At 45.8% G+C, this 24,178-nt stretch overlaps 1 protein-coding gene across 2 annotated transcripts in view; it reads left to right on the top strand.

The window, feature by feature from the left end:
* The window catches only part of PLXNA4 (plexin A4), a 525,881-nt gene that overhangs the window by 365,575 nt on the left and 136,128 nt on the right, over positions 1-24,178 (top strand). For both annotated transcript variants that reach the window (XM_087873566.1, XM_087873567.1), the window contains exons 6-9: positions 2,197-2,320; positions 6,310-6,463; positions 10,038-10,137; positions 12,300-12,414. In XM_087873566.1, the coding sequence (XP_087729692.1) occupies positions 2,197-2,320; positions 6,310-6,463; positions 10,038-10,137; positions 12,300-12,414 (493 nt within the window). The remainder of the gene's footprint in view (positions 1-2,196; positions 2,321-6,309; positions 6,464-10,037; positions 10,138-12,299; positions 12,415-24,178) is intronic.

Genomic DNA, 24,178 nt, shown 5'->3' on the forward strand with positions numbered 1-24,178 from the left:
TGCTAGGCGGGGGTCTCCATAAGCCAGGAAGTAATTCTTACTTATTATTACAATCTTTTATTATTATTATTCAGTTCTCTGAATAATCAAATCACTCAACGGGAACTTCATTTGTTTCCCACTATTGAAAATCACACATTGTATGGAGATGTAAGATTATTTTTCTTTCTTTTCCTTTTTTTTTTTGTGTGTGTGGTCTCCTTGGAAACCAAACAGGATTTCGTAGCAGCAACAAGTAAAAATGTCGATATTCGTTCGGCCTTTTGGTCAGGTGTCGGCAGCTACACGGTGTTGAGTTTCGTCACTCTTTTGTTTTCTCGGTTTTCAAAATCGATTTGTTTGCTTGCTCTTTTAAAATATTTGTAAGTTTTCTCCTTTATTAAAGGGTCACGGTTGCATGTTGGCTTCTATCTTTGAAGAAAAGAGACCCGGCCAGAGGTGGTAGTCAGCCGGTTCGTACCGGTTCGGGCGAACTGGTAGCGGCGACTGCGGGTGGCCGTCCTATTTAACCACATTTTCGAGGTGGGCGCATGCGCGGAAGGCCGAGTGCATGTGCGGTGGTAAGAATATGTGAAACCTTGGTGCTTTGGTGGCGCAGCAGACTAAAGCACTGTTAAGTAACACCAGCTGCCGGCAATTACTCCAAGTTCAAATCTCACCAGGCTCAAAGGTTGACTCAGCCTTCCATCCTTTCGAGGTAGGTAAAATGAGGACCCGGATTGTGGGGGCAATAAGGTGACTTTGTATAAAAAAGAACACCACTTAGGGGGGCCCCGAAAGCCCTACTAAGCAGGTATATACAAAAGAATGAAGGCTATTGCTTAACGCATTGTAAGCCGCCCTGAGTCTACGGAAAAGGGCAGCATATAAATTGAACCGATAGATAGATAGATAGATAGATAGATAGATAGATAGATAGATAGATAGACAGACAGACAGACAGACAGACAGACAGACCTACTGCTGGACCCATCACAGAAGAAGTGATGGCTGCTTTGAAGTGGGTGAACTTCAACTCCCAGAATTCTCCCAGGCAGCTTGCCTACTGAGGAATTCTGGGAGTTGAAGTCCGCCCATCTTAAAGCATACTGGCTGAGGAATCCTGGGACTTGAAGTTCTCCTGCTTGAGCAGGGGGCTGGACTAGAAGACCTCCAAGGTCCCTTCCAGCTCTACTCTATTCTATTCTAACTCTGAAAAAAAAAAAAAGCCCTCAAAGACAGTTTGAATCATTTAGCTTCCTGACTTTAGCTTCAGAGTGAATTTTACAGGGGGCCAAAGTTGCTGTTAATAATAAAGAATCTTTTTGAAGGTCTGTTGCTTTAGCTTAATGGTGGATAATTAGCTCACGGTGGCCTGGACTATTTTTTTTTTTTTAAATATATTAACCGTGCATCCCATTAGGTGGGTGATTACGAGATGAAAGACATAATTTCATCCTTCTCCGATCTGGGCAAGGATTCGTTGTTTTTGGTCTCTAAAACAAGGAGTGGATAATTATTGGTTGAGCATAATTTTGGAATGCGGCTTTGATTTTGGGGTGGTGGTTTAGGAGGGGCTCATCAGGTCAAAAAAGTCACAATGGAGGCCACAAAATACTACTTTTTATTCCATAACTTCAAAAAAAAAAATTAAAATTGATTTTCTATTAAATACATTTCTCAGGGCTTAATAAACATCGTGTTCAGTGGTGGGTTTCAATTTTTTTTACTACCGGTTCTGTGGGCGTGGCTTGGTGGGCGTGGCAGGGGAAGGATACTGTAAAATCTCCATTCCCACCCCACTCCAGGGGAAGGGTACTTCTACTCCAGGGGAAGGGTACTGCAAAATCCCCATTCCCTTCCCACTCCAGGGGAAGAATACTGTAAAATCCCCATTCCCTCCCTACTCCAGGGGAAGGTTACTGCAAAATCTCCATTTCCTCCCGGATAGCTGGGATTCGGGAGGCAGAGAATAGATGGGGGTGGGGCCAGTTAGAATTTTTACTAGCGGTTCTCCGAACTACTCAAAATTTCCGCTACCGGTTCGCCAGAACTGGTCAGAACCTGCTGAAACCCACCTTTGCTGTCAGAACTTTGAATCCAGGAAGGTTTATCACTAACCAACCAGTCGTAAGTCGAGGACCGCTGTACTTAGTGCAAACTTTTGGATGACCTCTGACGTCCTTGGCTTCTGTGTCCGTCTCCCTCGCTTTCCAGGTGCACCAGGAAGGAGCAGTGCGAACGGTCCAGCGAGCCCCGGAGATTTGCCTCGGAGATGAAGCAATGTGTCCGACTCACCGTGCACCCCAACAATATCTCCGTCTCCCAGTACAGCGTGACGGTAAGGATGGTTGGCTTTTGTTGACATCTGAAATGTCGGATTCCACCCCACCCGGCCCCACCCAGGCCCCTTGCCCAGGACTCCCTGGCCTTGTCACCAAGAAGATATGGTTCTTTACTAATAGAAAAGAGTGGGGTTTGTGGAGAGGAGGAGGAAAGGGAGGGAGGGAGGAAGGAAGGAAGGAGAAAGAGAGGGAGTCAGGGAGGATAAAAAGAGGAAGGAAGGAAGGAAGAAAGGACGGAAGGAGGAAGAGAGGGAGGCAGGAAATAAAGAGAGGAAGGAAGGAAGGAAGGAAGGAAGGAGATAAGAATGGAAAGAAGGAAGGAAGGAAGGAAGGAGGAAGAGAGGGAGGCAGGAAGGATAAAAAGAGGAAGGAAGGAAGGAAGGAAGGAAGGAAGGATGGAAGGAGGAAGAGAGGGAGTCAGCGAGGATAAAAAGAGGAAGAAAGGAAGGAAGGAAGGAAGGAAGGATGGAAGGAGGAAGAGAGGGAGGCAGGAAATAAAGAGAGGAAGGAAGGAAGGAAAGAAGGAAGGAAGGAAGGAAGGAAGGAAGGAAGGAGATAATGGAAAGAAGGAAGGAAGGAGGAAGAGAGGGAGGCAGGAAGGATAAAAAGAGGAAGGAAGGAAGGAAGGAAGGAAGGAAGGAGGAAGAGAGGGAGGCAGGAAATAAAGAGAGGAAGGAAGGAAAGAAGGAAGGGAGTAAGTAAGGAAGGAAGGAAGGAAGGAAGGAAGGAAGGAAGGAGGAAGAGAGGGAGGCAGGAAATAAAGAGAGGAAGGAAGGAAAGAAGGAAGGGAGTAAGTAAGCAAGGAAGGAAGGAAGGAAGGAAGGAAGGAGAAAGAGGGAGGCAGGAAGGATAAAGAGAGGAAGGAAGGAAGGATAAAGAGAGGAAAGAAGGAAGGAAGGTCAGGAGGGAGAAAAGAGGAAGGGAGGGAGGGAGGGAAGGAAGGAAGGAGATGAGAATGGAAGGAAGGAAGGAAGATCAGGAGGGAGAAAAGAGGAAAGAAGGAAAGAAGGAGGGAGGAAAGGAAAGAAGGAAAGACGGAAGATGAAGAAAAGGAGAAAGGAGAAAGAAAGGAATTAAAAAAGGAAGGAAGGAAAAAAGAAAGGAGAAGGGAAGAGAAAAAAGAGGAGGAAAGGAAGGAAGGTGAAGGAAAGAGGAGGAAGGAAGGAAGAAAAAAGGTAAAGGAAAGAGAAGAAAGAGGATGAGGACTGTAGGGTCCTTGGTGCTCTCTAAGGTTGATTATTTTCTTGCAGACATTTCATTACCCAACTAGGGAACATCATCAGCACTAGAAGGGAGGGGGATTTGCTCTCTTTTGCTTTCATTTCACATCTTAATGACAATGATAGCGGTAGCGTCAGGATTCTTAGTGGTTCCTTGATTAGGCTACTGTTTGCTGTTAGCTTGTTTGCCTGAGTTGATAGTCCCTTGATTGGGGAATTGGCTACTCCTTGATCGTTGGTCTAGTATTAACCTTGATGTTAGTATGGAGTTTGTTCTCTGTTTCTACACTTGTGGCTTCACCTGCCAGCTTTGGTGGGAGCAACCTTGGTGGTTCCTTGATGAGCCTGTTGTTCACCGTTCGATTGTTTGTCTAAGTTGGTGGTTCCTTGAGTAGACATTATTTATGGCTTGATTGTTGGTCTGGTATTAATCCGGGTATCAATCCCTGTTTTTGTGGATGTTGATTGCTAGTAAGGAGGTCTTCTGGTTCTTTTTTTGGCTTTTTAAATCTCTTTTGGAAAGCCTTTCAGCCAGGGATGGAACATCTACTACTACTACTGCAACGCTCTCTACATGGGGCTCCCCTTGAAGAGCACCCGGAGGCGCCAACTGGTCCAGAATGCGGCCGCGCGGGTAGTCACGGGAGCCGCATGGCGCTCCCATACAACACCTCTCCTGCGTGAGCTGCACTGGCTCCCGGTGGTCTTCCGGGTGCGCTTCAAGGTGTTGGTTATCACCTTTAAAGCGCTCCATGGCATAGGACCTAGATATCTTCGAGACCGCCTGCTACTACCGACGGCCTCCCATCGACCCGTGCGCTCCCACAGAGAGGGCCTCCTCGGGGTGCCATCAGCCAGACAATGTAGGCTGGTGACCCCCAGGGGGAGGGCCTTCTCTGTGGGGGCACCCACCCTCTGGAACCAGCTGCCCCCAGAGATAAGGAGAATCCAAGACCTCGGTGCCTTCCGCCGTGCCCTTAAAACCTTCCTTTTCCAGCAAGCCGGGCTGGCCTAACACTTTTTAAAATGTTTTTAATTGTCTGTTATTGTTTTTAATCATGGGGCCAAATTTATATAAATCTTTTAAATTGTATTTTAATGTTTGTAGTTTATGTTTTTACTTGGCTGTTCACCGCCCTGAGTCCTCAGGGAGAAGGGCGGTATACAAATTTAAAAATAAATCAATCAAAATAAAATCTACATCTTCTGAAGGCAAGCCATTGATTGCTCTTACCATTAGGAAATTCCTCCTTAGTTCTAGGTTGCTTCTCTCCTTGGTTAGTTTCCATCCATTCAGAGGTGGTATTCAGCCGGTTCGTACCAGTTCAGTCGAACTGGTAGCGGAGATCATCAGCATGCCCACCCTCCCCGGCTCTATGCCGTCCTATTTAGGCACGGGCGCATGCGTGGAATGCATGTGCACGAGCAGAGCTCGTGCACGGAAGAATGGGCCCATGCGTGGAAGGTGCGTGCCCGTGGCAAACCGGTAGGAAGGTGTGTGCCCGTGGCAAACCGGTAGCAACAAAATGTGAAACCCATCGTTGCATTTCTCGTCTTGCCTTTTGGTGCTTTGGAGAATAGCTGGACTCCCTCCTCTCTGTAGGAGCTCCTCAAATACCGGAACAGTGCTTTCATATGTCTCCCTGTTCCTTCTTTTCATTAGGCTAGATTTACCGACGACGTAAAATCGCCACCTTGGTTGATTTTTAGAGCCCAGGAAGGTGAATTCTTCTACTCTTTCGATGGTCTCGTTGTCTATGGAGATTCTCAGTCCTCCAGCTCATGGTTATCCCAAAGGTGCTTTTTTCAAGAGGCAACTGGACTTTCTGATTTGTCTTTGAAGAAGTTTCGCTTCTCATCCGAGAAGCTTCTTCAACTCTGACTGGATGGTGGGGAAAGGAAGGATTGATACGCCTTGCAGACAGATGGTCATCTGAACTTTTTTTTAGAGGGTCGTTGAGGCCACTTGGAGGTTTATCTGTGTCTTCAGGGTCACCTGAGTGGTTCAAATAGGTGTGGAAGCTTCTTGGAACTGCAAAAAGGACTGTGTTGTAGACTGGAGGTAGATGATGTCATATCCCGCCCCCCTCTGTTGAGAGAGGCCAATGTTGACATAGATGGCCTCTTTGACCCCTCTTTCAAGCCAGCAGTCTTCTCTGTCCAAAATGTGGACTTTGCTGTCTTCAAACGAGTGGCCTGTGTCTCTCATTGTTGATCTACACTCTAACCAGTGCAGTTGTCGTTATTGTCAGGTTTCGATGCTATCTCAAAATAAATGAATTTCCAAACTGCCGATCTTTAAGGAAATTTTCTCTTTATTCGAGCACAGCAACCTGATCCTGACTCTTTCGCGGTCAGTACTGACCTTTGCCCCCCAATCCCTCCCTTTCCGATCCCCAATTCTCTGCTTCTCATTGGCTATCTTCCAAGTCACTTTCCTGACCCCTTCTTCGTCAGATCACAGGAATGTCTCCCCCCCCTCCCATCTCCGAGGAGACAGAATCTTCAGAGGGATTTAGTAGGCAAATGTTCAGGCTTCTCCTCTCTTTATTATATATGTCAGTGCTGGGACGCTGACAGTTATCTTTGTGAGGAAGACAAAAGACGTCATTTGATGTTCCCAGCATCCTGGGATATATATCCTTTTTGGTTGCGATGGCAACTTCAGGACCTTCCATCTTTCTTTTTGTAACTTTGGGGCATCCTGTCCTTTCCACCTTTTCTCATCACCCTCTTTCTTCTCCTTTTTTCTTTTTCTCCCGCAGCTGGTGTTGGAGACCTACAACGTGCCTGAGCTAACCAACGGGGTCAGTTGCTCCTTTGGGGATTTGGCAGAAATGGACGGCGTGGTGTCGGGGAACAAGATCAAGTGCCTGTCGCCAGCAGCCAAGGAGGTCCCGAAGATCATCACGGAAAATGGTAGGCATCAAAATTGTCGGGTTCCCAAACTTTCTCTCTGGGTCAGGCCCCAGGAACCGAGAACAAACAAGTGGACTGACTTCTGAGGAGTTCCTTTATTGTTGCTTGCTTACAGACAAAATCTTGCCAGACTAAAGCGATGATCTACCATACATGCAGATCATTGCTTTGGTCTTACAACCTTTGATTTATTGACTGTTCGAAGTTATAACATCAGTGACTGATGACCAGTTTTCGCACTTGATCAGAATTTGGGCGCTTGGGACAGCAGTGATATTTTGGGGGAAAATAAAAAAATGGCTCAATGAGATCTTAATGTTAAAAATCGATTGGCGACCAGAGACATGCCTGTTCGGTTCTAAGCCGGAAAATATAAAAAGGGACTTACGGTATTTGGCACTACATATCATTACAGCGTATGCTCAACTCTGGAAAAATCAAAATATCCCAACAGAGGAGGCTATTATAAAAAAAAAATTAGAATGTGCGGAAGCAGTTATGCTAACTAAAAAATTACAGGATAGAGAGCAAACACAAGTAGGTTTAGCTTGGGACAAATTTTATAAATAGTTAGAAAAGAGGAAACTATAACCCACATTAGATGAGGAATGGTATTTAATGAGAAATTTATATTATATAGGATAACTGAGGACGGATAGACCTAATTGATGTATTAAGGTATATAAGCTGTTCTGTCTTCTCCGGAATATAATTCAGAGTTATAGTACCGAATATTTGTTCATTAAGGTACTATATGGAAGTACGTATGTTTATTGTTGTATTGTTATGTTGTGTTGTCTTTTCTTTTTAACTGAAATGTAAATAAAGATTATTTAAAAAAAAAAAAGAATTTGGGTGCTTGGCAACTGGCTTGTATTTATGATGGTTGCACTGTCCCGGGGGGGTCATGTGATCCTATTTTGCGACGTTTCAACAATCAAAGTCCATGGGGAAGACAGATTCACCTGGTAGCCGTGTTACTAACTTAACAACTGCAGTGATTTGCTTAACAACTGTGGCCAGCAAAAATGTGGCAAGATTCACTTAACAAGTGTCCCATGTAGCAACAGAAATGTTGGGCTCGATTGTGGCTGTAAATTGAGGCCTATTGCTTGCCTAAAGCAGGGGTCAGCAACCTGCAGCTCTGGAGCCGCATGTGGCTCTTTCACCCCTCTGCTGCGGCTCCCTGTCACTCAAAATATGTGTCACAACTGCCAATGTGTGACACCCACCGGCACGCGATTTATTGAGCTTTTCAACCCCCGGTAGGCCAACTATGGATAAATCCAAGAAAAGAAACGTTTCAGAAGAAAACAAAGTTTAATTCAACTACATATGCTAGTTTTGTGGCCGCTCAGGAAATAGTCAGGCACGGGAAGAGTTTTGTGGCTCCCGGTGTTTTCTTTTCTGTGGGAAACGGGTCCAAATGGCTCTTTGAGTGTTTAAGTGTTTTTATCCAGAAAGTCCAGTTGCCTCTTGAAAAAACACCTTTGGGAGTTTCTCCTGATCTATTCAGCCTTAAAATCCGCCAGCAGGAAGTGGCTTGCAATTAAATCCAGCGCCTTAACGGAACGATCCAAATCCTCGGCGGCAGACGGGCAGCAGAAGGGGGCGCCCCTCGTCTCACAATGTATTCAGGAATGTGCGAGCGCGAGTTTGTGCACGCAGACACACCATGATGAGCTCTTGTCAAGTCCCCTTTGCCGTGATTGATTAATGACTCTTTCAGGGGGAAGAAAATGAGAGAGGTGGATTAGCCAAACGGGGTCAAAGATTTGCATTAAACATGCACACACCTTTGTTCTGAAGTCTTAATAGGTCCCTGAGATGCAGTTGTCAGATGAAGCTCAAGCCAGCATTCAGGTTGTCATTGAAAGAAGACAGGCCTGGATTAAAGGAAATAGCGGGACCTGTCACTGAACGAAAGTTAGGGAAAGGGTTGTCACAGCCGAGACATTGGAGTCCGCGTGGGGTGTGGGCAGGGGTGAAATGCTCCCAGTTTGGACCGGTTTGACTGAACAGGTAGCGATGGCGGCCGGTGGTTCGGAGAACCGGTAGCGATGGCGGCGCGAGGCTCTGCCCACGCATCCGATCGTCATTACCTTTTGGTTTTAACCAGGAAGTAACCTGTTTTTTACCCTCTGCGCATGCACAGAAGGGTTTGCACGTGCACAGAGGGTCTGCGTGTGCATGTGACGTGCGTGCACTTCCGAACCGGTTGGGAAGGTGAGTACCGTATTTTTCAGAGTATAAAACGCAGCTTTTCCCCCCCTAAAAGGGGGTGAAAATTTAGGTGCGTCTTATACACCTAATGTAACCCCACCCACCCACGGGCCCCCACCCTTTGGCCTCTGCCTCCCAGCAGTTACCTCCTTGCAAGCAAACAGCAAGAAAAAAATAGCTCCTTTCAGCTTCAGCACAACCTAATTAGCACAAGTTGATTGGATCGGCTCCCGAGTCTCAGCTGATTTGCTCTCAGCTATTTTGCGCAGGGCTCTGCTGCTTGCTGCAAAGAGGTAAATTGCTGGAGCAGATTTTTTTTTCCTTGTGCTAATCAAGCTATGCTGAAAATGAAACTGAAAGTAAAGCAGGCTGTTTGCTGTATGCTGCAACCAGGCAAAATTACTCAAAGGCAGAGGCAGAAGGAGATTTCTTTTTCTTCTTTTCCTCGCCAAAATATATAGGTGCGTCTTATACTCCAAAAAATATGGTAGATTTCACTCCTGGGTGTAGGTAAGGGGAGCGAATGGGGGAACATCCTCTTGAAATGAAATGCAGGTAGTCCTCCATTGAGTCCAAAACTGATGTGGTTAAGTGAGAAATTTCTTAAGTGAGTTTTGCCCCTTTTTACGACTTTTCTTTCTGACACATTGTTAAGCGAACCACTGCAGTTGTTAAATTAGTAACATGGTCGTTAAATGAATCTGGATTCCCCGTTGACTTGGTTTGTGAGATGTTTGCAAAAGGGAATCACGTGACACTCTGGGAAATCACAACCGTCATAAATATGAGCCAGTTGTCAAGCGTTTGAATTTTGATCACGTGGCCACGGGGATGCTGCTATGGTCGTTAAGAAGAAATGGTCATAAGTCACATCTTTCAGTGCCACTGTAAGTTTGAGCAGCCATTAAACAAATGGCTGTATGTTGAGAACGCCAGATTTAAGTTAGTACGAGTAACAGTCACTCCAGAATTATTTAAGTCTGGTTATCTTGGTTGAAAGCTGGTTTAAAAGTTCAAATCTAGAGCCAGCTCTTTAAAATTTTAGCCCTGGACAGGCTAAAGTCCAAGCCACCAGGTAAAGAAGCACAACTCCATGGCAATTTTGCCCATTCTTTGGGAGAACATTTTCCTTAGGACTGGCGCCTCCAAACATGGCAACTTTAAGACATGTGGACTTCAACTCCCAGAATCCCTCAGTTGGCATAGTCTTAAAGTTGCCAAGGTCCCTGCCCTAAGGGACAGCCATGCGCAGGTGGACCAGCACACAGGTAGAGTTGCGAGAACAATGGAATTTCCTCCATCCCTGTATTGGGATGATAACAAGGGAACCCTGCTGTTTTCTTCCTTGCAGGAGACCACCACGTTGTCCAACTCCAGCTCAAATCCAAAGAAACGGGCATGACTTTTGCCAGCACCAGCTTTGTCTTCTACAACTGCAGCGTCCACACCTCGTGAGTTCATGCTTCTCTTCTGGGTCCTCTTTTTCTGACGGTGCCTCTTTTTGGGGCCTGTGAATTCTATCACCATTAGTGAAGCAGAACTGATTCTGAGTTCAGCATGAGGAAAGTGTGAGAGAGATGATAGGATGGATGGATGGATGGATGGATGGATGGATGGATAGGATGGATGGATGGATAGGATGGATGGACAGATGGACGGACAGATGGATGGATGGATAAATAAGATAGATAAGAGATAGATAAGAGATAGCTAGCTAGCTAGATATATAAACTAGATGATAGACAGACAGATAGATAGATAGATAGATAGATAGATAGATAGATAGATAGAATGGATGGACAGATGGACGGACAGATGGATGGATGGATAAATAAGATAGATAAGAGATAGCTAGCTAGCTAGATATATAAACTAGATGATAGATAGATAGATAGATAGATAGATAGATAGATAGATAGATAGATTGATTGTATGGACGGACGGACGGACAGACAGACGGACGGACGGACGGAAGGATAAATAAGATAGATAAGAGATAGTTAGATAAGATTCATGATAGATAGATAGAGAGAGAGAGAGAGATAGTAGATAGACAGACAGACAGACAAACAGAAAGGATGGATGGATGGATGGATGGATAAATAAGATAGATAGATAGATAGATAGATAGATAGATAGATAGATAGATAGATATAAATAGATAGACAGACAGACAGACAGACAGTGTGAATGGACAGACAGATGGATGGACGGATGGATAAATAAGACAATAGATAGATAGATAGATAGATAGATAGATAGATAGATAGATAGATAAATAGATGATAGATAGGTAGGTAGGTAGATAGATGATGGATGGACGGATGGATAGTTACAGTAGATAAGATAGATAAGAGATAGATAGATAGACAGACAGATAGATAGAATGTGTGTGTGTGTGTGTGTGTGTGTGTGTGTGTGTGTGTGTGTGAATCATACACACACACAAACACACTTACTTGCAATCAGTCCTTGCACTTGTGACCATCACAGCATATAAGGTTCAGGACTTGGGAAATGGTTTAGCTCTGACTCTCTAAAGACAGAAACACTGCGAGGAGCATTTTCCCAAGTTCTACCTTTATGTCACTTCCTGAGCTCAAGCTCCGGAAGTGAACCCAGGATTTGGAGAGGCATAGGGGGGGTCCATCACTGAAGTCTTACTTCTTCTTCCGAAGACGGATACATAAACTGCTTTGAACTGTTTGAGCCCAAAAATGGAGCTTAAAGGATGGTTAGATTTGAAGGTTCAATGTTACCCATGGTTTACACTGGTCACTGACCACGATAAAGTTCGTTGATTTTATTTTATATCCCACCTTTATTTTTTTTTATAAATAATTTGAGGCGGTGAACATATCTTAATTCTTCTCTTTTCCCCACAACAACAACCTTGTGAGGTGGCTTGGGCTGAGAGAGAATTTCTGGCTCAGAGTCTCACAGCCAGCTTCCATGCCTAAGGCAGGACTAGAACTCACCATCTCCTGGTGATTGGTCCAGAATCATCCAGACAAATTTCATGCCTAAGGCAGGACTAGAACTCACCGTCTCCTGGTGATTGGTCCAGAATCATCCAGACAAATTTCATGCCTAAGGCAGGACTAGAACTCACCGTCTCCTGGTGATTGGCCCAAAGTCACCCAGTCGGCTTTCATACTTAAGGTGGGACTAGAACTCACCGTCTCCTGGTGATTGGTCCAAAGCCACCCAGCCAGCTTTCAGGCCTAAGGCAGAACTAGAACTCACTGTTTCCTAGTGACTGGCCTAAGCCAGGACTAGAACTCACCGTCTCTTGGTGATTGGACCAAAATCATTCAGACAACTTTCATGCCTAAGGTGGGACTAGAACTCACCATCTCCTGGTGATTGGTCCAAAGCCACCCAGCTAGCTTTCAGGCCTAAGGCAGAACTAGAATTCACTGTTTCCTGGTCGCTGGCCTAAAGTCACCCAGCTGGCTTTCATGGCTCAGGTGGAACTTAACCCGGGCATTGCTTGAGGACTAGAACATTGAAGTGTGGCTTTTATCAGTGCTTTGATTTAAATCCCCCTCTCCCCCGAGAACGGCTTTCCAAGTGCTTTCTTTATGTTTCTTTTCTCTTCTAATCTTTCCAGGTGCCTGTCGTGTGTGGAGAGCCCGTACCGATGTTATTGGTGTAAATACCGTCACGTTTGCACTCACGAACCTCGCAATTGTCACTTCCTGGAAGGTCAAGTCAAACTTCCTGAGGTAGGAGGACAGAAGGATGTTTCTGAGATCTCCTCTTGACGGGAGCCTAAATAATAATAATAATAATAATCACAACAACAAAATGTACCTTGGGAGAGCTTGCCTCCTGCGACGATACCTTTAATATTATTAAATAACAGCCCCTGTCTAACTCAAGTCCCTGGAAAAGACTTGATAGGTGGACAAAAATGGCCAGATCCAGACTAAACATCTGGCTAACTGTGCAACAAACCGTAATAAGAAGAGCTAGGAGAAGATTGAGTAGAGTTTATTTTGTCAGAAAGGAATAGAATTTGTGAAGGCTATGTAGAAAGGTATGTATATGCCAGGGATGGCTAACCTTTTTGCCATCGTGTGCCAGGAGAGGGGGAAGGGCGGGGTGTGTGTGTGTGTGGTTGGGTGCCTGCCCACACCCATAATTCTATGTGCCCCGGAAGTTGGCAAATGGGTCATTTTCTGCCTCTTGAGGGCCTCGGGGGGACGGGGGGCGGGGAAGGCCGTTTTCGCCCTCCCCAGGTTCCTAGAAAGGCTCTGGAGCCTGGGGAGAGCAAAAAAAACGGGCCTTCCAGAAGTTGGCAAATGGGCCATTTTCTGCCTCTGGAGGGCCTCAGGGGGAGGGGGGCGGGGAAGGCCGTTTTTGCCCTCCCCAGGTTCCTAGAAAAGCTCTGGAGCCTGGGGAGAGCAAAAAAACGGGCCTTCCGGTCCCACCGGAAGTTGGAAAATGGGCCGTTTCCGACCTCCAGAGGGCCTCTGGTGTGGGGGGAGGCCGTTTTCACCCTCCCCAGACTCCTAGAAAGGTTCTGGAGCCTGGGGAGAGAGAACAACGGGCCTCCCCCACTAACCCCCAAGGCCCTCCGGAGGCAGGAAACAGCCTGTTTCCTTGCTTCTGGTGGGCCCAGGAGGCGCAAAAATCAGCATGTGCGTGCCGGAGCTGAGCTCGCGTGCCCACCAATATGGCTACATGTGCCACCTGTGGCACGCGTGACATAGATTCGCCATCATGGTATATGCTCTTTTAGGGCTGAGACAAGAGCTGCAGAGCAAATTCATTTTTTCCTGGCAATCTCACGGATAAACGATCCAAAATATTCCCCAGAATTCTGGATATTTGGCCAGCGTTCAATGTTCAGCATGAATTCCGTGGTTCAGATTGTTTGCAAACAGTAGTTGCCGTTTAAAAGGGCTGAAGACCCTGAGCATTCCTTAAATAACTTTATCAACAGCTGTATAGAAATAAAATATATTCAGGTAGTCCTCGGCTTATGCCTACAATTGGGATCAGAATTTCCATCGCTAAGCAAGGCCGTCGTTAAGTGACTTGTGCCTGATTTTATGACCTTTTTTGTTGCAGTGGTTACGCGAGTCACCACGGTTAAGTGAGTCACACGGTTGTTAGGCGAAGCTGGCTTCCACCTTTGATTTTGCTTGTTGGAAGTCAGCGGGGAAGGTCACACAAGTGGCAATCACGTGACCCCAGGATGCTGCAACCGTCATAAGTACATGTCCGTTGCCAAATGTCTATGCAGATTCTCAGTCATCCAAGTCGTGGTTGTCCTAAAGGTGTTTTTTTTCAAGAGGCAACTGGACTTCCTTGTTTTTCTTTGAAGACGTTTCGCTTCTCATCCCAGAAGCTTCTTCAGTTCTGACTGGATGGTGGTGAATGGGAAGGATTTATGCTCCTTGCAGACAGCTGGTCATTTGCATCCTTTTCGAGAGTCGTTGAGGCCACTTGGAGGTTTGTCTGTGTCCTCAGGGTCACCTGAGTGGTGCAAATGGGTGCGGAGCTTTCTGTTGTGGCTCCGTCCTCCAAGCCTATCTTATCGGAGGAAGAAGGCTCCGAACATGAAGGAGAGGAGACGGCCAGGCCTCCCTCTCCAGGACCCTCCTCTCTGGCAATGCCTCAGGTGTCTCCCGAAGGAGAAGAGATTGGCCAGGAGCCAGGTGTTTCCGAGCCGTCGGATAGTGACGAAGAAACATTGTGGTTGGACCCATGCCAGCGTCGGAGAGACAAGCGGGCTCAGCAGAAAAAGGAGGCGTGGCAGAGATTAAGCTGAGTCACTGGACCACACCCCACAGGCTATAAAAGGGAGTGTGGTGGCCATTCGGACTCTGTGACGGACAAAGCTAATCTCTGGCGAGGCACTTTGCACCTTCGGATACAACACCTATTTGCTGTGGATTTAATTACAAACTGGACTATTCAAACTGTGTGTATTTTTGTCTGTGTTATCGGAGTAAAAGTTCTTGGCAGGCAGCCACGGAGTTGCTGCCAAGTTCCTTATCACTGATGTTGAGTGTTTGAAGAGTTTATTTAACCCTCGGCTGGCTGGTTGGTTGTGTGCGTGGTATGGGGACAGAACACTTTCTTGGAATTGCACAGTCCTTTCGGCACTTCCAAGAAGGCTCCACACCCATTTGCACTACTCAGGTGATCCTGAGGACACAGATAAACCTCCAAGTGGCTTCAACGACCCTCTAAAAAGGAGACAAATGACCAGCTGTCTGCAAGGAGTATAAATCCTTCCATTCCCCACCATCCAGTCAGAGCTGAAGAAGTTTTAAGGCTTGAAGCTTTAAAGCCAGGTTTAAAGTTGTCAAGTTTGGAGACCTCTGCTCTGGGACACAAAGACCTGCATAAAAGTAGCCCCTGCCTGCAAACTTTTTAAAGCAGCTGCATCTTTTCCCAGGACAGCTGCACAATTCTGGGGAAAGATCAGGCTGCTTTAAAGAATTGCAGAATGTCAGCGGTCCAAGTAATGCAACCCATTGAAAGCAGAACTCCGAGGCAGTTAGATTCCTCAAGGAACGATTTATATTGGCACAACTGGTGAAAACCGAAATCTGAAAGTTCCCGCAGTTTTCACCAGATGAAAAAGTAAAAGGTCTCCCTTCCCTCCCAAGTCATCAGTCCCGTTGCCCAATAGAGATGCTGGCCGGTTGCTTGGTTACTTCACTCCTCCTCTCTCCAACCACCTGTTGGAGTGTCCTTGGTTCCCACAGGAAAACGTTTTGTTTTGACGACACACCGCCAGCTAGCTCTCTGCCCCCTTCCTGTCCCTTTTTCTTCCTTGTGGCAAACCTGAAGCCTCCAAGATGGTCTCAGCCAGGTTCGCTTCAGGGTTGACACAGACAAGTTCTGTATAGATCAGGGGTCTGCACCCTTAAATACTCAAAGAGCCATTTGGACCCGTTTCCCACAGAAAAGAAAACACCGGGAGCCACAAAACCTGGGTGGGCGTGGCCAACTCAATGTCACTCACTTTCACCAGTCACATGACCCCCTAGCCATGCCTACCCAGCCGGTCATAAGGGCAGAGAACCAGTTGGTAAAAAACACCGGGAACCACAAAATCCTTTTGACCTATCTCCCGCTCCCCTCCCTCCCTCCCTCTCTCCCCTCTCCCTCTCCCTCTGTATTTCTCTGTGTGTCTCTCTTTCCCCCTCTCTCTGTATCTCACTGTCTCTGCCCTGGCCACTTCTCCATCACCCACTGCCACCCTTACCTTCTCAGGCCAGGTGAGGAGTGACTGGGAGGGGAGGGCGAGGGGCGGGGCCAGCCAGTGGTGGGATCACCTGACAGGGAGCCACAGCAGAGGGCCCACAAATTCGCATGCTGACCCCTAGTATAAATGCTTCTTCCTGCACTGAGGCTCATTTTTGGAATCCGAGGCGGGACACCCCACAGTCCTAACGATATCCAGATTCCGAATCACGAACCTCATCAAAGATTTACAAGCATTGGAAGCAGGGGCGGTTCAGACCAGTTTGGGCGAACCGGTAGTTCTGACGATCAGCTGGCCCTGCCCACCTGCCCTCGCCGTATCCTGTCCTATATTTCCTTCTTTCTGGCGGCACAGCTGATTTCGCGCCTCCGCCGTTCTACTAACCAAGGCTGCCTTAGAAGGTAAGCAGCTGAGCTTCAAATTGCTGTATTTTGAATGCTGTGCAAGCATGAAACACACGTGCACACACGAAGCGCGTGTTCACCGAACCGGATGTTAAACCAGTTGCATCCCACCACTGATTGGAAGTGATGCAACTTTCATCATAGCTACATAGTAATTTAAGCAATGACTCAGCCTGGGTTGGGAAGCGGAGTTCTTTGTTCTAGATCCGATGATTTAATTTCCTTTCATTCCTCTTAATTAAAACCCAAACTTGCCTGGTACTCTCAAAGAGCCCCGGACTGTGCAAAGCCCTTATTTGTCTCATCTTCAAAACTTCATCTTGGCAATAAAACGAAGATATTTGTACGGCCGGCACAGAACGGACTCAAAAAAAAAAAGGCGGACGATCGGATTGCGCGATTGAGGATCGGAACACTTGGCTTTGGGCGTATAATTTCCCTTTTCAGGGGGCTTTTGAAAAACGCAGCCAGCTGCTTTGAAATATGTTTTGGCAGCCCTTGAGTTGACGAATCTGTGGTTATTATTTTCTTGAATGGGGTGGAGGAGAGAGGGAGCGTGTGATGTTTACCAGATAGGGGAGGAGGAAGTGTAATAGGCAGCTACCGCAATGAGATGATATCAGCTTTTGAACAGGAGCAGAGGAAAAAAAAAAAAACCCTAAAAATTGTAGCCACTGTTGTGAAAAGGAGACAAGAATAACCTTGCTGGGTCAGGATGATGGTTTGCCGTGTACAGTGCCCACTAGCAGAGTTCTAACCATCATTGCACTGCGGGATGACAGTCTGTGGTTTATCTGAAGGTGATTTCAAGACCAAAAGTTCTTTTTTTAAAAAAATAATTTTTATTAAACAGTTTTTAAAAAACAAACAAACAAACAAAAACATATATTTACATCTTCTTTTCAACATCTTTGCATCAGTTATCCATATTTATACATTTTCTCTTTCTTATCTTAATATATCTTTTATACATATATTTCTAGTATATCATATATATACCGTTATAATATTGTATATTCTCTTAATCTAAATATTTTATTTACATTTAACATAAACAGGTACCTAATTTCCTTTCCACAATTTATATCTTCCCATTTGTTTCCATATTCCTTCACCTAATTTAACCATTGTTTAGTTTTCTTTTGTCCCCCTTTTTTTCCCTTTTCTCCTCCAACCATTTGTACCATTTCTCCCAGGCTAAGTAATATTCTGTTTCATCTTTTTCTTGTATCTCCTTTGGGAATTTATCCATTTCCTCACGCTCCATAATTTTTCTAATCACCTTGTCTTCTGATGGTATGTCATTGTTTTTCCAGTTTTGGGCGAAAACTATTCGTGCTGCTGTAATTATGTGAATAATTAAGTATCTTATTTCTTTTTCATATGACTTGGTAATTACTCCCAGTAGGAAAGTTTCTGGCCTCATTTCTACTTGTTGATTTATAATTTCTTCTATTTGTGTTTTAATTGTTTGCCAAAATTGTTTTGCCTTATGGCAGGACCACCACATGTGATAATAAGTTCCTTTTCGAGAGTTCTTGAGAGACGTTCCTCCATGTGTTTATTCCATCCCCAGTTAAAACCATTTCCATCCTGTACCATCTTCATTCCATCTCCTAGAAACATTATTTTCAAAGCTTCCCTCCTTGGAACTTGGAATATTTGGGGTTAGAACATAGAATCATAGGGTTGGAAGGTCCAACTCCCTGCTCAAGCAGGAAAACCTATATCCCGTGATGGCGAACTTATGGTATGCGTGCCCGAAGTGACACATGGAACCATGTTGCCTGACACAAGCGGCGTCACCCGTTCCTCTTCCGGGTTCTGGCGCACATGTGCACATTATGATCAGCTGACCTTTTTGCATGTGGCAGTACTGGAAATTGGAAGAGCTGTTTTCTGTTTTCCTGCGTGAGCATTCGCGACGGTCAGCTGCCAGCACAGCTGCCAATGGTGCATGCACACGCCTGAAAATGAACTTCCGGTTTCTGGTGTGCACATGCCCGCCCGCCCCCCCCCCCCGGCCAGCTAGTCTTCCGGGTTTCTGGCGTGCCGATTAGCTGGCCGGCATTTTGTTTTCCACCCTGTTTTGGGCCTGGAAAGCCTCCTGCACCAACTTGGAAGCGAAAATGGGGTGCGAGAGGCAAGCGCATGAGCGGGGGCCGGGGCACATGTGTAGGAGATGCGTGCGCATTGCATTTTGGGGGGTTGGGCATGCATGCCTTGATTGTTGGACTACTGTAATGCTCTCTAAATGGGGCTCCCCTTGAGGAACACCCGGAGGCTCCAACAGGTCCAGAATGCGGCCGCACGGGTGGTGATGGGGGCGACTCGACGCTCCCATGTAACACCTCTCCTTGGCGAGCTGCACTGGCTCCCAGTGGTCTTCCGGGTGCGCTTCAAGGTATTGGTTACCACCTTTAGAGCGCTCCATGGCTTAGGGCCCGGGTATTTACGAGACCGCCTTCTGCCGCCAGTAGCCTCCCACCGGCCAGTCCGCTCCCACAGAGAGGGTCTCCTCAGGGTTCCGTCGGCCAAACAATGTTGGCTGGTGGCCCCCAGGGGGAGAGCCTTCTCTGTGGGGGCACCGACCCTCTGGAACGAGTTGCCCCCGCATTGTAATATCAATAATAATATTGATTTAATTTTTGTATTTTCTGTATTTTATCTGCTGGCTGTTCACCGCCCCGAGTCCTTCGGGAGAAGGGCAATATACAAAATAAATAAATAAATAAATAATAATAATAATAATAATAATAATAATAATAATAATTATTATTATTATTATTATTATTATTATTATTATTATTATTATTATTATTATTATTATTATTATTCGCACGCACACTTTGGGCAGTCAACACCAAAAAGGTGAACCATCACTGGTCTAGGGGAAAGCCAGATCCACTTAACAACTATGTTAGTAACTTAACAACTGCAGTGATTCACTTAACAACGGTGGCAGGGCAGGTTGTAAAATGGGGCAAAACTCACTTAACAACTGTCTTGCTTAGCAACAGAAATTTTGGCCTCAATTGTGGTTGCAACTCAAACAACGTCCTTCCGCCACTTTTAACTGCTTGATCCATTAGTGCCATTCTTCCTCAGTTTCTTCCTCTGTCCGTTAAGCCACTGGAGGCTCCTCCTGCTTGTCTTACCTGCTTGCTTCCTAGGCAGCATCTCTTCTCCTCGGGCACCCCAAGGTCATCCACACCTTCCATCCCGATTGGTCCTTCTTGCTTAGAAGTCTCAGGATTGTGGTGCTCCCGTGACTTTAAATTAGGAACGCTGGGCTACAAGTTTGCATTAGTTTCAATTACAAGAGCTATCGATCGATAGATCCGTCAGGTGGAAATTGTGCTGATTCTTCACTCAGAATTGCCTTTAATAATTCAGGAGAAGAGAGAACGGGATGGTGGTTTTTTTGTTAACTCTTCGAGGTTAGGGCTGCAGCATCCACGAGAACTAAGCAGGAACAAAATAACGAGAGCAGAGGTGCACCTTCCCTTCTGTACACATGTGTCCTGATGTCACACTCCTGTATGAAAGCGTCAGAGCTCGAAATGTTCTTTTGTCACGTTGATAAAAGCAGCAAGCTCTTACGGACTCCGGGAGCTTAGCTTTGTGTCCCTGTTGTGAAAAGAATGAAAATATGGGGTCCTTGGTGCTTATAAACAGGTTTGTTTTCTTGCAGACGTTTCATGACCCAGCCAGATATCATCATCAGTGTTAGAAGGGAGTGGGGCTTGCTCCAGAGGTGGGTTTCAGCAGGTTCTGACCAGTTCTGGAGAACCGGTAGCGGAAATTTTGAGTAGTTTGGAGAACCGGTATTAAGAATTCTGACTGGCCCGTAGATGGGGACGGGGCCATCTATTCTCTGCCTCCCGAATCCCAGCTGATCAAGAAGGAATGGGATTTTGCAGTAACCGTTCCCTGGATTGGGGTGGGAATGGAGATTTTACAGTATCCTTCCCCTGCCATGCCCACCAAGCCATGCCACACCCACCAAGCCACACCGACAGAACCGGTAGTAAAAAAAATTTGAAACCTATTACTGGTTGCTCTCTTGTATAGAAAGTGGCTTGTCCTGTATACTTGTATATAAACAGAGCAAACTCCAGTCTAGCATTATTATTATTTTTTTTGTTAATATAAATTTTATTTCTTTTAAAAAAAATACAAACAGAAAATTTATCAACAAACAGATCGCGGTGAGAACCTTGCACAATACATTACCTTCACTCCAAATATACAAATGAGAAATAAAAACTAAGCTAACATTGTCCTCTTTTTATTCTGTTATTTAACCAAACATACCATAGGTCCCAACACTGAAAATATGCGGAATTTTTTTGATCTCTTAAAATTTTTGTTAGCCTATCGGCTTCTACATATTCCATAATTTTCCCTAAAATCAAATCTTCAGACAGTAGGTCTTTTCCCTTCCAATTTTGGGTGAGACATATTCTTGCTGCAGTTGTAATATAGACAATCAGATACCATTTGTTAGTGCCTATTTTATCTGGCCTAATGTTTAGTAAGTAAAGTTCAGGTTTCAATTGTAATTTGTATCCAGTAATTTCTAACAACCACCTAGCATTAATGATGTTATCTTGTTGGTTCAATAAATGTCTGCAAGAAAACAACCAAGTTTTTATTTTATAAAAGAGTTAAAAACCAAACCAGCCGACAAAATCCTTTTCCTTATGATAACGGAACTTGGCAGCAACCTAGTGGCTGCCTGCCAAGAGTTTATTACTCACGAAGGGAAGAGATAACTTCTCTCCGCTTCTGGTACATCAAAGTAAAATGTTCAATAATTACATAGTAAATCAAGTCCAAATATAATCCAGCAAAGTCTATAGCAAAAGTCCGGCGATGCAGAATGGCGTGGAAGCTCTCAGCTTTGTTCGTCACAAGGTTTGACTGGCCACCACGCTCCCTTTTATATCCTGTGGGGTGTGGTCCAGTGACTCAGCCTAATCTCTGGCACGCCTTTTCTTCTGTTGCGTGCGCTTATCTCTGCGAAGCTGGCGTGGATCCAGCCAAGACTCATTACCCTCATCACTGTCCACCTGTGGCTGCGTGGACGTGCTTGGCCCCGGCCCTATCTCTTGCCCTTCGACGGACACCGAAGGCATTGCCAGAGAGGAGGGTCCTGGAGAGGGAGGCCTTGCCAACTCCTCTCCTTCACTCTCGGAGTCCTCTCCTGCCGATGACACAGGCTCAAGTAACGGAGCCACAACACTTTATTTCATTTTGAATATACTGTATAAAACAGGTTATTTTTTAATGGAATATCCAAGTTACCTTTTCTAGAGTTGACCTTGATTCCCGGTGGCTATATGGACACATCCATCTAATTTTATTGGCAACAATACAACATATAGTCTGTATTGGAAGTCCTGGATTTCTTTCAGGATATTTTTCAACTTCCTAATATATCCTACTGTGTTTCCCCGAAAATAAGACATGTTGGCCGCTGGCCCCTTCAGCAGCTGAATCGGGAGGAGGAGGAGGCATGGGAGTCAAGGTCAGCATCAGGGCAATGTGGGAGCTCCGAGGAGGAAGGGGGAATGGAGCTGGCAGAGAGAGAGAGGTGGAGCCTGGGCCGTCCGTCAGCCCTCAGACGGAGAGTCAAGAGCCCCCAGGTCTGGAGGTGGCTGATGAGGAAGAGGAGGAAGAGCTGAGTCCAGTGCTTGACACACAGAAGGCAGAGGAGAGGAGAGCAGTGGAAATCTATGGGCTGGTCCTCGGGACGGAAGAGCCACCGCTGCTAGCGAAGCCCCACCCTAACTCTGGGGATAAAAGGCAGGGGGCAGAGATGAATACATGGGGCAGACAGCTATTCTCCTCCCTGCCAAACGGACTTGTCAGCATGCGGTGAGAGAGAAACTTTTTGCCGGGGCTGCCGGCGCTCCTAATAAAGGAATCTTTGAGTTCACTTCCGAGGGTTTGTCGTGTTTGGGGAGCTGGCTGGCGCATGATTAAAGCCCCGTAATAGCGGCTTTTGGCATCAGATCGGGCCTTTGAGGCGGCGAGCGACATTTGTGCCGGATACGGATTCCCTCCCGAGATCCATTCTCCTCTCACCCCATCCACCGGGGCTGGCGCGTCCGGCACAGAGTGAGGCTAGCAAGTTTGAACGAGAGGGGAAACAAAGCCTTAATCCTCTGTATTTCAACAGTATCTTTTTTTTTTCAAAGCCTTGAAAGGGATTTGGGGTCCTTTTGTGAGAAAGAAAGCCGAGTGGCATGCACGAAAAAAAAGGGGGGGCAGGGGGTGATACGAGGCAGAAAAGATGTTGGTAAGAATAAAAGCTGGGAACGTTTTTTTTGTTTTTTTTTTTTAAAAGAGCAATTCCAGATAACCAGTCTGTTAGGGCCTGGGCTTAAAAGGTACTTAATCATCTAATTACGCTGAATTTTTTTTTTTTTCATCTCGCCGTGCTTGCGCTGGCCTGCGAAATGAGGAGGGGGGGGGGGCCGGGCTGAGCGAGAGAAGGAGATGAAAAGGGGTTGGAAATCTGAAAAAAAAAAATAAAATAAAATAATAATAATAATAAAAAAAAGCTTGCACGCTACCAGGGTTCCAACTCGTTCCTGGCTCGAGCCACATAAAAGAGCGAGAACTTCAAATATTATTTCATCGTTTTCAAGCTGGCAGATACTCCATTCTCTGAGCCAGCTGCCGCTCCGCTCGAAATCCTTCAAGAGCCCCCTTCAGGTTCAAATGCGCTGATTTTCTTTGTCCTCCCTTTTTTCCTTTCCTCTCCCCGAAGCTGCCACTTCAGGAGCAGAGATTCCTTGGCCTCCGGAGTTGTCAAGAGCCCCGCTGCTGGTTGGATAGGGGGAGAAGGGAAAGGAGAGAATTCTTGACAGGTGCAGGCAGAGCCAGGTGGGAGGGGAGGGCAAGATGGGGGAAGGCGGAGTTTTTTTTTTTAAAAAAAATCAAGATGCAACCCTCCAATGAAAGGCTGTCTCCTTTTTTTTGTAAAGGAGTCCTTTCAAATGGGACAATATTAAGAGCTTGAGATGGGTGGGTGTATCAAGAGGCCTCCAGCTTTATCCTGATGATAGCTAGGTAGCTAGCTAGCCAGATGGGTAGGTGGGTGGGGGGGGGGGTGGGTAGGCAGGTAGGCAGGCAATCAGAGACATGGATGGATGGATGATAGATAGATAGATTGATAGATAGATAGATAGATAGATAGATAGATAGATAGATAGATGTAGACAGTCAGACAGACAGAATCATGGATGGATGGATGGATGGATGGATGGATGATAGCTTGAAGATAGATAGATAGAGAGAGAGAGATAGGTAGACAGTCAGACAGACAGAGTCATGGATGGATGGATTTATTTATTTTATTTTATTTATTTGATTTGATTTATATGCTGCCTTATCTCCATAGGACTCAGAGCGGCTCACAACAATAAATGAATGGATGGATGAATGGATGGATGATAGATAGAAGATAGATAGATAGATAGATAGATAGATAGATAGATAGATAGATAGATGTAGACAGTCAGACAGACAGAATCATGGATGGATGGATAGATGGATGGATGGATGGATGGATGATAGCTAGAAGATAGATAGGGAGAGAGAGAGAGAGAGAGAGAGAGAGAGAGAGGTGGACGGTCAGACAGAGTCATGGATGGATGGATTTATTTATTTTATTTTATTTATTTTATTTTATTTATATGCTGCCCTATCTCCATAGGACTCAGGGCGGCTCACAACAATAAATGGATGGATGGATGAATAGATGATAGATAGATAGATAGATAGATAGATAGATAGATAGATAGATAGATAGATAGATAGAGGTAGACAGTCAGACAGAGTCAT

This window comes from Pantherophis guttatus, chromosome 7 (assembly GCF_059756535.1).
Source record: "Pantherophis guttatus breed Tessera chromosome 7, ASM5975653v1, whole genome shotgun sequence".
Taxonomy (NCBI): Eukaryota; Metazoa; Chordata; class Lepidosauria; order Squamata; family Colubridae; genus Pantherophis; species Pantherophis guttatus.